Below are 17627 nucleotides of genomic sequence, written 5' to 3'. Positions count from 1 at the left end.
TAAAAACTCCAAACTTCAGTTTAAAACCTTTGCATGCTCTTAATATTACCTAAATTCTGATAAAGTATTCCTGGCACTAACGCTGTTGAAGTTTATTGGAGGGAAAATCCAGTGGCGGCTAGCAACATTAATTAATGTTGGGGCACTCACCATAAATTCTGCTGGCACCGGGCACTCCAAACCTATGCTCCTCTCCCGTGCTGATCTTGGGGGTGATGAGGAGCAGGAAGGAAAGGGAAGGACTTCCCACTTTGTGTAACACAAATACAACCAATCCGATTGGGACAAGGTAAGAGGGGCCACACAGCCCCCCTTCCTAAAAGATTTTTTTTTTTTAAACAAAGCGGCAACTGCGGAGGTCCCTTTTAGGCCCCGGGAACCCATCTCCCGGGGCCCTACCCGTTTTTCATTTTCAAAAAGTAAATAGGGAGGGGGCGCAAGGCTCCCTGTGGTACTCCCTGAGCAGGCCTAGGGGGTCAGCGTGTTTCTACCTGGTCCCCTCTACTTGTTTTTTTCACCTTTTTCTTGTAACTCGGTGTAACCGAGTCACAAGATGGCTGCCAACACTTCCTGGTTTGGAGTGTTGGCAGCCAATCAGAATCAAGCTTATACTCGGGAGGGTTCGTGGATCCATCGCGGTCACGAGATACTATTTTTTTTAAAATATCAATTTCTCAGGAACTACTCAACGGATTTACACCATTTGAAGCAAAGATCAAGAGCTACCTCTCTGCCAAATTTGGTATAATTCCGTTCAGCAGTTCAGGCAAAGTTGAGTTGAGACAAAAGTTTCCTATGGAAATTAACATAGAGAAAAAGCGTTTTGGGATCTCCCTTTTTTCTCGGCCCCCGCTTGACGAATCACCCCAAAACTTTCAAGACAGAAGCTGACCTGAGCGGCCATTCGTTTTGAAAATTTCACGAAGATTCGTCAAATGGCGCCAAAGATATTGCCAAAAGAAAAAATGCTTTTTGAATAGAAACAAGCTCCTAACTATCATGACAAAGGCCTCGCTGGGCTGAAACGCGTTGGTTTGAGCCATTATAGCTAAGAATGAAAGCTTTAAAACTGGAGTGCGTCGCATCCTTGGTTAAAAAAAAAAAAATATATATATATATATACATATATATTCACTGAAAAAACCATAGGTTTCACACATGTTATAGTTAGCTGGACATTTCACTCGTAAAAAAACATTGAATTTCCCCCGTTATAGTTAGTTCAGCTAACTATAACTCGCGCGACTGCAATCCACTGCTGATGACGTCACATATTACATCACTTTATTCCCTAAGATACTGTTAATAAGTCAGTTATACAATTAATTTTACAAAAAAAACCATCCATTTAGACACTTATTTACCCATTTATTCTTCCATTAACCTTTAGATATACATATATAAAAAATATTTATTTTTCAGAAAGACACATATTCACTGGATGATGTCATCAGTCATGTCATCAGTGATGTCATTTGAGATGTCATCAGTGATGTCATGAGTGATGTCACTGACCATGTCATGAGTGATGTAATATGTGACGTCATCAGCAGTGGATTGCGGTCGCGCAAGTTATAGTTAGCTGAACTAACTATAACGGGGGAATTTCAATGGTTTTTTACGAGTGAAATGTCCAGCTAACTATAACATGTGTGAAACCTATGGTTTTTTCAGTGAATTTGCAAGGTTTTTTAAATGCTAATTCCTAACTATAACGTGTGTGAAACCTATGGTTTTTTAAGTGAATTTGCAAGGTTTTTTAAATGCTAATTTCTAACCATAACATGTGTGAAACCTATGTTTTTTTAGTGAATTTGTAAGGTTTTTGAAATGCTAATTTATGTATGTATTATTATATTTTTTATATATTTATTTTACAATAAACTACCTATGTATATAGTTATAGATTGACTGTATCCTGTAATATGGAATGGCTCAGCTCTTTTTTTTTTTATTTGGATAGAGTTGAACAGCATAGTTAATATCTTCTATAAACTTATAAACAGTTTAAAATGTTTTTTTTTAAGGGTTTTTCACGGTGCGCGCACCGTGCGCGCACCGCACGATTTTTTGAAAAAAAATAAAATGTTTTTTTCACCCTTCGGGGTCCTTCAGGGACCCCCTGACAAAGGCTAGGGGGTCAGGAACTCTCTACCCTGCCCCCTTTTCACGTTCTCCACCTTTCTTTTTCACTGTCACACACAAAATGGCGTCCGACACTTCCTGATTTCGACCGATTGGAATGTTGACTGACATCTAGCCACCAATCAGAATTACGCTCGTGGACATTTGGTGCGCGCCCCGTGCAAGCACCGTGCGCGCACGGTGCGCGCATATAGATATTTATGTACTTTTAACTGCAATTTTCTCAAGAACTACTGAACAGATTGACACCATAGCCGTTCGGGCTGTACCTTCGACTAAAGGTCCTATGGGAAAATGCATGGGGAAAACGCGTTTTAGGACCCCCCTTTTTTCTCAGCCCCCACTTGACGAATCACTCTGAGACTTTCAGGGTAGGAGCTGAGCGGAGCGCCCCATTAGTTTTGAAAATTTCACGAAGATAAGTCAACCGGCGCCAAAGTTATTCAAAATAGAATTTTCAGATTTCCTATGGGAACTCGGTCCTAACTATAACTATCTACTGGCGACCGCCAGTAGATAATATATATATATATATATATATATACAAAATACATAAATCAATAGAGTTAGATTCAACCTGAGAAATTGGTACACATTTACTAATTTACCTGGGTGCCTCAGACACACACTAGAGACACGCACTAAATGAAAACTGGGTTTTCCCCCCTCCTTTTTTCTATCTAACTTGCTATGCATTTTTTTCAGACATATGTGCACATGTAAGCAGGCAAAATGCTGTTACTCACAGTGCAAGAGTGCCAATGTCTGAAGTGGGCTGACCCATTGTCCCATACTGTATGTTGTAGTGGGTGAAAGCAAAACGTGAATGACTATTGAACAGACCAATGCCAATGGATGAAGACGGCTGACATAAAGCCATAATATGTGTATTCAAACGTAGGTATTTATGAACTTTTGTGATTCCATAAACTAGCCCAAAAAATTAAGCTGTCTCTAAGCCAGACCTAAAAAAGGGGATACATGATTTAGGGCGTCATTTAGAGTTTAGCGGAAAGGGTGCTCCCTACGACAGTGTACCCTGTCTGCCAATATGACAGACCTCTTGCTCTATTCAGAGTTGGGTGGACTGTCATGTTTATGCTAGTGATACCCCGCTGGCTCTTCCCGGCGGAAATCTTACATGAACAGCCCAATAGTCATCAGGTCATCAGTGTAGGGCTGTCCTGAGAGAAAAATTAAAAATTACACCACACTCAGGAGAAAACTCACAGGGTCATTATTTTTTTGTTTGAAAAAAACAAGCGTCAACTTTGGGAGTTTGTTTCCGTAAAACAAAAGAGTTTGTTGTGCGGCCAAATGAAACATGGCAGCCACCTAGCAAGCTTTCAGTGCCTTCAGATGAGTCGCCATGGGAGCAACTCCTCTAAAGGCATAAAGATCTCTGCCAAGTAGACAGAGATCTCCAAATATGGTGGGCAGTAGCCTTCCAGGGTGTGGACGGTAATGACCTTTGCCACCTGGTAGATAGCGGGCTTCCAAACACACAGGCCCTTAATCTTTTAGATAATTATACATGGAAATGACAAACCTTAGAACCTAGGAAATGTGGTCTGAATTGCATAAGAAAGCATTAAAAGAAAAACATAAATTGTGAGCAATAGAAGAAAAAGGTTAGTGCGTGCATAAGGCAGAAAAGAAATATGATCAGCAGCAGGAAGAGAAGCAATACAGTCTTCTTAGGGCTGGTGATCAAAAGTTAGTGGACATATAAGTTTCAATGTCTAAGCACATGCTCCTAGACAAGTACATGTCTAAACACAGTCCTCGCAGTTCAGGTGGCAGTGCCTTTGGTACTCGCAACAAGATTGCTGGAGTTCCAGGGTTCTGTTCCATGACAGTTTTGTCTGTTAACATGCTAGAGCCACCTACTGCATATTACATAGTAGTGCTCTGGTCATCACAATAGTGACACATAACATTTATGTATGTCAGAGGATCAGGCACTTTATAACAAGGTCGTTCATTTAAGAAGCACTATGCAAAATCCCACATAATGTTTACAAGCTTAGAGGAAATAGTAAATCCTGTTGTTCACCAAAGTTAGATGGGGCTGTGGATCATTGGAGTTTCAACACAGCTCTTCCTCCATCAGAAGAATACCTTCTCTGGCGCTCTTCAAAAAAGAAGCTAAAACCTTCTTAATGAGCAAATTCCTCCAATAACGCTCCCTTGGTGCACATTCATATGACCTACTATTTGTATCAACTCTCACTCCTTCCAATGCTCCCTGTACCAGTTTTTGTACATATCTTTTTCGTCCTATTGTTATCCAATTACCCGCCGATCTTGGAAATCTATTGACACTTGTATATATCCACGGCTTTGCCCTACTTTTGTCATTTCCGATCCCCCATCCCTGTATTCTGCCCACGCCATTATGTACTTGGATCTGTACCATTTATTATATATATATCTTCTCCTTGTGCCCTATCGTACTAAAGTCATCGCTGATTTTGGAACTGTATTGACTCTTGTATATAGCCACGGCTTTGTCCAACTATTGACTTTTCCCTAGCCCCCATCCCTGGCCATGCCTTCGTGTATGTAACATACTTTTCCTTGTAAAGCGCTCTGATACCCAAATGTGTCATGTTCGCGCTATATAAAACTTCAAATAAATAAAAAAATAAAAGCTCTTACTAGATAGCTACATAATGAAAGTATGCATATCTTCTACCACCCTTGTTAGTTATGACTACCAAGTTTGGTACTAAATTAGGCAGGGCTGCTTCAGCTGAACCATTGTGTAAGGGAGCAATGAGATCCACTGCATAGAGTAGTATGTTGTGGAAATCATGAAAGAGTTTTTGTCACTAACCAGATGCATAGATACAATTACAGGATGGACAGGAGAAACTGTCCCTTAAGGGGCTGGGACAGGTTGACAGAGATAGTACCACAAAAATGAACTGCTGTCTTCGGCAATGTGTAAAGAACGAAGGAGCGAGCTCACCTTAATACGGATGATGATGATGGTGCATCTCAGGCCCGGCCCCTAGACCTATCAACCGAGTATGGCAGCTGTTTCGTTTACAATGCATTAGACATGTTCATTGGTAAACCCATCACTCTCTCCTACATGTTCCGTTAAGCAGGAGTTGAATGGGGTGCTCAGAGTAAAAAGACGTAGGCTCTGATTACGAGTATAAGTGGTATTTAATGCACATGATAAATAACAATACCACGTAACCTGTTATTTATCAGGTGCGATAAATACCATCTATTACGAGTTGGTGAATAACATGTGGCTATTTGTGTTTAACGCACCAAAATCTGCATGATACGGTAAATACCATATGGTTTTTCCCTGTTCATTTTTGACAGGTTTTAATGAAGTTTGAGCACTCGTGGTATTTTGGATGAGTTAAATACCTAACAGCTTGTAATTCCAACCCATGAGTAAACAGGGGTTTACGCACAGGGCAGAATTTAACGTGCAACTCGTAATCAGGCTCTAAGATGAATACAATAGAGATGGCTCATAGCCCAGCATTCTGGAAGGTATCTTTTTTTGTTAGGCCCTAGTAGAGAGAGTTTACACAAAGTGGACTCACAGAGGCCACACCTTCTTTGAAGAGATTGGTGTCATCCTCATTCACAGCACCAGCAGAGGAGTCGTTTTGACTACAGAAGCCAGACTGCAACTGTGTTGGTACTAGGCTGTGCACCAGAGCGAGGCTAGCCGGATTTGTTTAGAGATCAATACAATGTTGAAGAGCCAGTACAGCGAGCAGTGTGTGCTTCAGAGTTTAGCTGCACTGGGATTGAACAATTGTTGGCAATACAAATATGTTGTCAGATTGACTAATGGCGTAAAACTGTGAACAGGACTCAACTGGGTATGCAAGGCTCGAGTCAGACTCACTGGCAGACTGTGGCAATTGCTTTGTCATGGGAGGGTCAAGAGTGGCAGCTATGCAGTATTGGAAGTGCAAATATCTGGCTTGTGCCAAGTTATAGACAGAGGTGCATTGACAAACAGCACCAGGCTTTTTCATGGATGTTCACAGTTTTCCTTGTATGTCTATATGTATGTATGTATTCCATTGGTGACTAGGTTAAAACTAGTCCGTCTTAGGAATTTGTCTGACTATCACTACTTCCCATGCTCTCTGGGCCAGAATCAGTGCTTAGCAGTGTGTGTGATTGTTGCAGGCAATCCTGTGCTTTGATCTTGTGATAATAAAGGAGTGAGGATCATGTATGAATGAGCTGAACATAGAGCCAGTGTTAGATTAGGGTACATTTACTGTAAATTGCGGTCTAAGTTGCGGAAACTATTTGAAGGCAGGAATTCTGGCAATACCTTGGTCTCTGTTTCCAGTGATGGTTCTGCAGCTAATGTGCATGTGGTCCTGTTTGGCAGACAGGTTAATCAGAGAGTTCCTCTCATTGCAGCCGCCCTCTACCGCCTTCAGCTCCACACCTGTCAGAGGAGGAAATAAACAAGCGTTAAGAACAAGTCAACGGAAGCAGAGACCTTTCACCATACTGTGCTGCTTTAGGGTCTCCTCTCAGTTGTATTAAAGTACATTACATCTGTGCTATTGTAAGCAGTGATAGAAGTGGGGGGGATCGGTGGGGCACGGCGTGCCCCTACTTCTTTAATTTAATCGATTCCGTACCCCTACTTCTTTTTTAAAACATGTGTCCCAGGACGGCTAAAATAGCCTCTAGATTAGGCCCGGCGTGTGGGGGCGGGTGAGCAGAGAAGGAAAAAGACTTTGGCTTCTCCTTCATGCAAAGAGAAGAGAACGACAATGTCCACTTCTGCTTTGCCACTGTCAGCTACCGCCGCTGTCAACTGGCCCCCCTTTCTTTCTCTTATTCCCTCTCCTTTTCTTTCCCACTCCTCCCTACTTACTGAAAACCATGACTTCAAGCTATGGTTCTCACCTTCTCTTTCCTCTGCTCGTTACACATAATCTAAAAGACTCACCCACAACACTCACATGAATGCACACATGCAGAAACACGCACACGCACTGATGCATGCTTGCACACAAGGACAAATATTGGCACATACATGGTCAAAAAAAGTCTTAAAACATTTTATTTTCCCTTTTGAACTTTATTTTAGCTTCTCTCATCATATTCCTTTCAGTTTATTGCAATCACTGTGCGTTAAAGAACTGTTAGGTGAACAATTCATTTACAAAAACAAACTACACATAAAAGTAGTAACACAAATCGGCATGTACATGCACACAATTCTGAACAGGCACACACGTATACACACTATGCAAGCACAATTCACAATGAATGCTTCTGATAACTAACGCACCTGTTGATGTTCAATTATAGGAACCTCCCACCTTCCTCCAGCATACCTATTCGAATGCATGACCATCATGACATTGGAGGGTCTGTTGTCTGTTTGTGGACCAGCGACTAATTCGTCAATCTGTCCAAATTGTAATTTTTTATTCTATAGGAGGTGTAGTGAGTTATCCACCTCATACCATAAAGACCCTTATACTCAGTACACAACCCTACATCCGGGCGTGACCGAGAATTTAAATAAATTGGTGATTGAATGCTCGGGTCACTCCCACACGAGACCTCTAGAGGTGATGGCTAGTTAATCGGGGGAGCTTGCCTGACACTGTCTTGCTGTCGCCCCTGTTATAGGGGGTTACTGTTATAAATGTCTTGAGAAGGGCTATGTTGGAAGTTTCAAATCTTAGCATGTGACATTTACCATTCCAGTACTGAAGCCACAGTGCACACCAAAACTGACACCATCCTGAATGCCACTCTATAGTTAGTTTTAATTATAGGCTCTTCAAGTAGCTGCAACATTAAGGGGTCTATTATGATATCCGGCAGATCGCCACTGCCCGCATAGCAGGCACGGCGCGGTGCCTGCCACGTTGTGCATATAAATGCACAATGTGCAGCCACAGCATTGTGCACCGCCCGCCACAATGATGTGGATGGGGGATGCCACCGCCACCGTGGCGGTGGCATCCTAATTGCTGGTGCGGGACCTCACTTAGGCCCCTAAGTGAGGTTCTTGCATTTGCAATCACTGGTCATCACTAAATTTCCCACTCAATGGACCTCAATTTGATCTGCAGTTAATTTGCCTCTTGTGAAACTGGGACCCAACAGCCTGTGTGACCTTCAAGTAGTGATGCTGATATATTGGAACAGCTCAGTAAGTGTGCCTGCATTATCAGCTCAAGCAGCCAACCCTTGAGAGGAAGGCCTGTGCAAGGAATACATTGTTGCTGAATCGTGATACGTATCAAGTCCTCCTTTAAGGACCTGTCTGCCAGAGCTCAGTTCAAAATAATATAACATACCAAATATGATATATATAGCGAAAAGCTTGGGGTCAGGGCCCTTGTGCCATTCATTTCTTTGGACAAGTCCCATTCAGGCATTGGCCTGGTGAGTTCTACAGCTGCCATGGCATTTTGTGGATGATAAAAAAAAATCCTGTACATTTTCCATTTTTCAATGGTAACTAGGTAAAAGGTAGCCCGTCTTGGGAATCAACCAATCAATCAGGCGTTTGTTAAGCGCGCCTATTAACCCGTAAGGGTCTCAAGGCGCTGGGGGTGGGGGGGAGTGCAGGTTCTATTCCATCAAGGAGGGGGTCCGTCGAAGAGCCAGTCCGTAGAAGAGTGAGTGCCAGGAATCTACCATGGCCACCTTCCTGGCAGTCACTCTTTCCCACCTTCTCTGTGGCTCTTTTACCACTGACTCCCTCACTCTCTCCCTGTAGAATCTATGTGTTGCTGGCAAGAAGCCATGTCCTGCTGCTTCAGCACCCACAACAACAGCTTCCACTTCGATGGGGCCAACACAGTGACCTCGCCTCCAGGACCTGCTTCCTCATCCCACCCACTTCATGTTTTACCCACGGTTGTTGGAATTACTTATTTCACGCTACATGGTGGGACAGTACATGCCAAATGGGTGGCAGGTGCTGCTTAGCAGGCTTTCGATGTCTCATTATGCATTGCAGTGTGGCTGATACTGGAAGGAAGGTAAATGATGGTGGAATCTGAGAACAGTCAAAGAGCAGGGGAAGGGCAGGGCTAGAAGGGGCATGACTTTTATTTGGATAGAAATGTCTATCCTTTTCTAAGTTAAACTTAGGCTGTCATACCTTCCACATCGTACTCCCACTTCTCAATCTACTGTTGAAGGACTGCCAACCAAACAAGAAGATCTTCTGTAGACACAGGGTGAGACTGAGGGACACCGAAGGTTCTGAGAAGGCAGCATTCTCTATTCTGAAGTACCAAACCAGCAGGCAAGGACGGTACATGTATGAGCAGTGGGGTGGGGTGGGGGGTCAAGCGGGGCGGGGGCCAAGCGGGGCAGGGGGAGAAGTTGACAGACAATGGGATAGGGAAAATACATGAAATAAATAAATAAAACCACTTACCTTGCACTCGCCGCATCTCCATTTTGACCATGCACTGCCTTAATGTACCAACATGGACATGTGTCATGTGTGTTTTGTGACTGTACCCTAGGTTGCTCAAGAGCCAATTGCATGTCAAGGTCTTGTCCCACTTCTCAAAGAGCCTACATTTCTTAACTGAGAACACACATTTTTCGGGTGAAATGTTATATCTGCTATATTACTTAATAGAAATTGGAGTCTTACAAAGGTATGCCTAATACTATTTTTCAATGGGTTTATTTGGTACAATTGGAGTCCAAGACTCCAGTAAACATCTATTAAATATATCTTGCCTTTTTAATTTTCAAAATTTCAGATGATCTTCTACACATGATTTCTCAAGAACTTGGGGCAGTATCACAATCCCATTCTTAGAGCTGCAAGATGCAGGAAAGTGCGCTGTCTGCACTGCACAAAACTATTGAGTTAAGAAAAGACCAGCGCACTTCGGAGCCTAGAAAAACAGAGAAGCAATTTAATCTCTGACTCTCATTATGCACAGCCAGAATCATTTCTGCTATTTCCCTGGCCCTGATTTACCGTTACCAATGTTCCCATTAATTTGAGGGGCAAAGAAACAACAGGAATTATAAGATTTGGTGGGATCCCTTTTAGAAATTTGACTTACTGTGTCAATTTCTGCAGGTTTCTCCCAATTATTCCACCCAGAGACATTGCCGGTGGAATACCACTTATCAGCAGCGGTGCACAGACATAATATCGAGTTTTTTTTATTTCGACTTACATTAATATTGAGCTTTAAATATCGTAGGGACAGAATATCGACATCAAGAATATCGCTGAAGGTAAGAAATATCAATTTTGTTAAGATCGAAGTTAGTAATATCGATAGTAAAAATATCAATGTTAATAATATTGATGTTTATGTTAGTCTTATGTATTTTAGTATTTATTTTATATGTGTGTGTTCCACATGTTTTGTTATGTTTTGTATTTTTTTTTAAATATATGTATCAATTGTTTAGAAGTTACAAATTTTTTTTAAAGTCAATTTTGCGTTTTAGTGCCATAGTGGGTTGTGGGTTTATAGGGGAATAGGGTGGGAAGTAATGTAATTATAGTAAATTAATTCATAATTGTAATTTTTTGGTAATTAATGTATTGTTTATTAATTATTAATTGGTAATACATTTTTATTAATTATTACGTACTGGTTTTGTTAATTTATTGCCAATTAATTATTAATTGGTAATTCATTTTTATTAATTTTTATTTATTGGTATTGATAATTAATGTATTGTTAATTAATTATTAATTGGTGATTCATATTTATTAATTGATTAATTGATCATTATATTAACCCCTTGTGTGCTTCAGATGGCCCCCAGCCGGCCGACGTCATGGAGGCCGTGTGCGGAGGACGGCCGGGGGCCGTCCAAACTTCGCCCACTCAATAAAACGCCCGCACAGCGCGAAAATTCACGCAGTGCGGAAAAGGTTGATTGTGTTAAATTGTATGCGGAGTGGGTTGTGTGTTTATTGGGGAATAGGGTGGGAAGTAATTTAATGTTATTAAAGTAAATATTAATTTTAATTCATTGGAATTTATAATTGATTTATTGTTAATGTATTAATAATTCATTATTTAATACAAAAATTATCTAATTGATAAGTATGTTATTTTTAACCCCTACGCTATCCAACACTTTTCCTACTGTTGCACTCTCTGGAGTGGGAATAGTAATTTTGACCCCAATGCTATCCAACACTTTCACTACTGTTGCCCTCTCTGGAGTTGGAATAGCAAATATAACCCCTACGCTATCCAACACTTTCCCTACTGTTGCACTCTCTTGAGTGGGAATACAAATTTTTACTCCTACGCTATCCAACACTTTCCCTACTGTCGCACTCTCTGGAGTTGGAATAGTAATTTTTACCCCTACGCTATCCAACACTTTCCCTACTGTTGCACTCTCTGGAGTGGGAATAGTAATTTGCACCCCTACGCTAGCCAACACTTTCCCTATTGTTGCACTCTCTGGAGTTGGAATAGTAATTTTTACCGCTACTCTATCCAACACTTTCCCTACTGTTGCACTTTATGGAGTTGGAATAGCAATTATAACCCCTATGCTATTCAACACTTTCCCTACTGTTGCACTCTCTGGAGTGGAAATGGTAATTTTTACCCCTACGCTATCCAACACTTTCCTTACTGTTGCACTCTCTGGAGTGGGAATAGTAATTTTTACCCCTACGCTATCCAACACTTTCCCTATTGTTACACTCTCTGGAGTTGGAATAGTAATTTTGACCCCTACGCAATCCAACACTTTCCCTACTGTTGCACTCTCTGGAACAAACTGTCAAATTTAGGTATGCCTGAGAATGTATTATGTTTAATTATTTCTGTGCATACCTGTATATGGTGCACGGTGCTCATAGGGGGAAATCAAGATCTATCACCTCGAATTAATACACAAAATGGCCTTAAACAGGGTTACATGTTGGCCCCCTTATTGTTTTCCTTGTATTTATTTGATGCACCTCAATTGTTTTTGTAACTATAAGGGCGATTCATTAAGTATAGGAGATTGTTTGAGTTCTTGTTTCTAATATGCAGATGACATTGTTATTTTTGACCTCACGGAAAAGGGGTTACAAAATTGTCTGACTTGCCTTCAACAGTAAGCATATTTGCATTATTAAAAAATGAATAGGGCTGAATACAAGGTGATGATTTTTAAAGGGAGCAAGCACAGGGAGAAAATAGATTTTCCTCGGAAATTAGGAAACAAAATGTAAGAAACTGTGAAATCTTATCCTTATTTGGACACGTTTTTTCTAGTAACTTAAACAAAAAAGCCCATATTCAAGATGTTTCCAACAAGGCAGTGTCCCATGGTAAGGTTCGGTGATCCATAATTCCCTGGGCCAATGGCATGTCTCCCAGCTTTTATTGGTTTATCGGTTAAAAGTTCCTCCAACTTTTTTATACGCAACTAAAACAATGGAAGTTTAAAAAAAAGGCTTTTTTGGACTCAATAGAGAGTAAAATCCTTCAAAAGCTGTGTGATTTGAGTACCTTAGCAGTAGTTCAGGCTCTTGGATTGGAATTAGGCCTGACCAGCACTTTTGTTCAGGGATTAGCAGCAGTGCTCCATTGGGGCTATCGGTTGCTTAAGGGTAAGGTCTTGACGTTAAGACACTTAATCCGCTGTGAAATATTTATAGGGAAAAAAAATGTCTGTTAGTTTTTTAGAAATTTTAGCGAGCTTTGATTATCTTCCATTTAAAACAGGATACCAAGGAGGGTATGTCAGTGCTGCAAATGAAAGGTTGGCTAAAAGAGCAAATGGGTAGCATCGGTGCAAGTCTTGACATTTACCTCGCTTTAGAAAAGGATAAGTACAAATTCAGTATCTCATCCTGCTCTCTGCAAAGACCTCAACCTTTTTAATTATGGAATATTTAACATGGAGAACCACGTTTCATGTTGTTAATCAAACTGAATATTTTACTATTTAAATATATAATAGGTGCTTGGGAAAGTCTCCCAATAAAAGATAAATCTGTGGTTTATGTGATAATAATAATAAGAATAATACAGAAGACTTAGATCATATAACTTTTTTTGTCCATGGTTGCAGGTTTGTCTCCCTGTTATTTTTTAAAACCTTTGTTTCTACGATCTAATGCCCGCACTACGGATGAAGCTGGTCAATTGCTATTCTTCCCCAAAAATAAAATCTGCTGCTATAAAAATCTTTTATTTTTTAAGAGTTTTATGGATTTGTTTTACATTGTTTTTAAGATTATGCTAGTATTATCAATGAAGCTTGTTAATTGTTTTCTTTATTCGTATAATAAAATTAATTGTTTATCGGGTTGTATGATTGGTTTATGTGGCTCTCATAGAAGACCCATAACGTATAGTAAAAACTTAAATATGAACTTGTAGTCACTGGGTGGGAAGGACATGGGAAGAACTGTTTTACTCAAAAACTGACCCTGTAACTTAGTTTTTGGCCAAAGTTCATTGGGTTTTATGGCTTCCCATTCGATCTACCCTAACACCTAGATAATTTTATGACTGTTTTGCCTCCAGCCTATCTTGGCCCAGATGCCAACTGAAGTGGCCATTATTCAAACCAAAAGTCATTATTTTAGAATTCGATTTATATTGTTTTGAGGAAATACATTTCCAAAGTGGGCAGAGCATGCTGCAGTCCCAATTCCATTTTATCAACAATAATGTGGCCATCCACGATTTGCAGGAGCTTTGCACTAAAGCCTACTAGTATGGAGGGAAAATATGAGGTACCCTGGTTGACCGCTACGCAATCTCGGATAATAAAATTACATCACAAAACAGAGGCTTCCTACACAATAACATAATTACCCTAAATAACCCTTTAATTATTTTTGGGCGTCACAACCATTAGTTTCACACTCAATTACTTGTTGCCTTTATCTGAACAAGATGTGGCAAAGTTAATTCAATTTTTTAGTTACCATCCAAAGTGTTGGACTTGGCCCTTTTTGGCTAAAGTTCCCTAAACTTTTTGCTTTCCCCCTAGACCTTTTTTCTGACATGGTGTTGCCAACTTAGATACTTTGGATACTTTGCCACTGCTGATCAGTGTCAAAGTGCAAGTGCTCCCTGTGTAAAGTGTAATGGTAATAGGTTGTCCATGATTGGTATGTTTGCCTTACTAGTAAAGTCCCGAGTAAAGTGAACTATGTGTGCCAGGGCTGGTAATTCAACTGCTACTAATGGGCATGCAGCACTAATTGTGCCACCCACACAAGTAGCCTTAAAAAGGGGAACTCAGGCCTGCCATTGCAGTGCCTGTGCGCAGTTTGTTAAACTGCCATGTTGTTCTGACAAGGTCACCCACTTGCCAAACCTTACCCTTCCCTTTCTATGCACATCAGACACCCCCTGGGCAGGGTGCAGTGCATGTGAAAGGTATGACATTTACTAAGGTGTGTACCATGTCCTGGCAGTGAAATAATCTCCATTTCGTTTTCACTGTTGAAAGGCCATCTTGCCCATAGGATAGACTGGGAAGGCTGTGTAATATGTTTTCCAGCCTATCTTCCCAAAGGCTTAAGATGGAGAGGTGAAGTTTAGTGTGCCTGAAATCACAATGTAATAACACATCTTTTTATGAAGGTGGTTTTTGCATTGTGTGTTTAGAAGCCACTCTTTTAGAAGTGGCTGGATCTTTGTGCTCTAACATTTCTGTGTGTCTCTGCCTGGTTGTGGATTGACTGTCTGAATTTGAAAGCGATAGGATCTGGGGAATGTCTTGACCCACGGGAGGAGGTGAGACAGCAATAGGCTGACCTGCATCTGTAGTGTAGGGGGAGGAGTAGCCCCTGGGGGGGAAGAGGCCTGGGTTGCTGCCATAAAACAATTGTCCCATCTCCTGCAGCGCGATTGAGAATCCAGACCGCCACAAATCAAAGGAAGAAGGTGTCACTGGCAGGGAGGTACCCAGAACTGGTTTGAACAGCGGTCAGTGCCCCCCTGAACACAAAGACTTCAAAGCCATTGAGGGGTATAACTATGAGAGCTGAAGTCCCTGAACGTTGGAATGATAGCTTGATCAAGAGTGAACAAGATTGAAGCTACTTTGTGGTCAAGAGGAACCTTTGCCAATGAAGAAACAACTGAAGAGACTGAAGGAAAGGACTGACCCTTGATGTGTGTTCTGGGGCTGGCCTGCAGTTTGCTGTTTTAACCAAAGAAAGGCTGAAGGGACTTTGCTGTCTGCTGTGTCCCCCTACTTGAAAGGACTTTGTTGTGCTATGTCCTGAAGTAACTTATCGATTTGGGAAAAGGGGGTGGTGATGGACAGAGTTTCTGAATGATGCAGAATACTCTTACCAAGTCAAGAGATCATGGTTTTAATCCATCACCGTTTTTTAGCTCACTGCACCATCCCAGCTCAGAACCTGGCTACATGCAAATTAGTCTGTACCTGTTGGGGCTATCGGTTGCTTAAGGGTAAGGTCTTGACGTTAAGACACTTAATCCGCTGTGAAATATTTATAGGGAAAAAAAATGTCTGTTAGTTTTTTAGAAATTTTAGCGAGCTTTGATTATCTTCCATTTAAAACAGGATACCAAGGAGGGTATGTCAGTGCTGCAAATGAAAGGTTGGCTAAAAGAGCAAATGGGTAGCATCGGTGCAAGTCTTGACATTTACCTCGCTTTAGAAAAGGATAAGTACAAATTCAGTATCTCATCCTGCTCTCTGCAAAGACCTCAACCTTTTTAATTATGGAATATTTAACATGGAGAACCACGTTTCCTGTTGTTAATCAAACTGAATATTTTACTATTTAAATATATAATAGGTGCTTGGGAAAGTCTCCCAATAAAAGATAAATCTGTGGTTTATGTGATAATAATAATAATAATAATACAGAAGACTTAGATCATATAACTTTTTTTGTCCATGGTTGCAGGTTTGTCTCCCTGTTATTTTTTAAAACCTTTGTTTCTACGATCTAATGCCCGCACTACGGATGAAGCTGGTCAATTGCTATTCTTCCCCAAAAATAAAATCTGCTGCTATAAAAATCTTTTATTTTTTAAGAGTTTTATGGATTTGTTTTACATTGTTTTTAAGATTATGCTAGTATTATCAATGAAGCTTGTTAATTGTTTTCTTTATTCGTATAATAAAATTAATTGTTTATCGGGTTGTATGATTGGTTTATGTGGCTCTCATAGAAGACCCATAACGTATAGTAAAAACTTAAATATGAACTTGTAGTCACTGGGTGGGAAGGACATGGGAAAAACTGTTTTACTCAAAAACTGACCCTGTAACTTAGTTTTTGGCCAAAGTTCATTGGGTTTTATGGCTTCCCATTCGATCTACCCTAACACCTAGATAATTTTATGACTGTTTTGCCTCCAGCCTATCTTGGCCCAGATGCCAACTGAAGTGGCCATTATTCAAACCAAAAGTCATTATTTTAGAATTCGATTTATATTGTTTTGAGGAAATACATTTCCAAAGTGGGCAGAGCATGCTGCAGTCCCAATTCCATTTTATCAACAATAATGTGGCCATCCACGATTTGCAGGAGCTTTGCACTAAAGCCTACTAGTATGGAGGGAAAATATGAGGTACCCTGGTTGACCGCTACGCAATCTCGGATAATAAAATTACATCACAAAACAGAGGCTTCCTACACAATAACATAATTACCCTAAATAACCCTTTAATTATTTTTGGGCGTCACAACCATTAGTTTCACACTCAATTACTTGTTGCCTTTATCTGAACAAGATGTGGCAAAGTTAATTCAATTTTTTAGTTACCATCCAAAGTGTTGGACTTGGCCCTTTTTGGCTAAAGTTCCCTAAACTTTTTGCTTTCCCCCTAGACCTTTTTTCTGACATGGTGTTGCCAACTTAGATACTTTGGATACTTTGGCACTGCTGATCAGTGTCAAAGTGCAAGTGCTCCCTGTGTAAAGTGTAATGGTAATAGGTTGTCCATGATTGGTATGTTTGCCTTACTAGTAAAGTCCCGAGTAAAGTGAACTATGTGTGCCAGGGCTGGTAATTCAACTGCTACTAATGGGCATGCAGCACTAATTGTGCCACCCACACAAGTAGCCTTAAAAAGGGGAACTCAGGCCTGCCATTGCAGTGCCTGTGCGCAGTTTGTTAAACTGCCATGTTGTTCTGACAAGGTCACCCACTTGCCAAACCTTACCCTTCCCTTTCTATGCACATCAGACACCCCCTGGGCAGGGTGCAGTGCATGTGAAAGGTATGACATTTACTAAGGTGTGTACCATGTCCTGGCAGTGAAATAATCTCCATTTCGTTTTCACTGTTGAAAGGCCATCTTGCCCATAGGATAGACTGGGAAGGCTGTGTAATATGTTTTCCAGCCTATCTTCCCAAAGGCTTAAGATGGAGAGGTGAAGTTTAGTGTGCCTGAAATCACAATGTAATAACACATCTTTTTATGAAGGTGGTTTTTGCATTGTGTGTTTAGAAGCCACTCTTTTAGAAGTGGCTGGATCTTTGTGCTCTAAC

At 40.8% G+C, this 17627-nt stretch overlaps 1 protein-coding gene across 2 annotated transcripts in view; it reads right to left on the bottom strand.

The window, feature by feature from the left end:
- Positions 1–17627, bottom strand: part of LOC146831505 (adhesion G protein-coupled receptor E1-like) — a 722905-nt gene that overhangs the window by 165887 nt on the left and 539391 nt on the right. For both annotated transcript variants that reach the window (XM_085605840.1, XM_085605842.1), the window contains one exon: positions 6473–6592. In XM_085605840.1, coding sequence (XP_085461966.1) covers positions 6473–6592 — 120 coding nt within the window. The remainder of the gene's footprint in view (positions 1–6472; positions 6593–17627) is intronic.

Source organism: Triturus cristatus, chromosome 5_1 (genome assembly GCF_964204655.1).
Source record: "Triturus cristatus chromosome 5_1, aTriCri1.1, whole genome shotgun sequence".
Taxonomy (NCBI): Eukaryota; Metazoa; Chordata; class Amphibia; order Caudata; family Salamandridae; genus Triturus; species Triturus cristatus.
The sequence above is the reverse complement of the archived record's forward strand: the minus strand, read 5'-3'. Positions and strand labels throughout refer to the sequence as shown.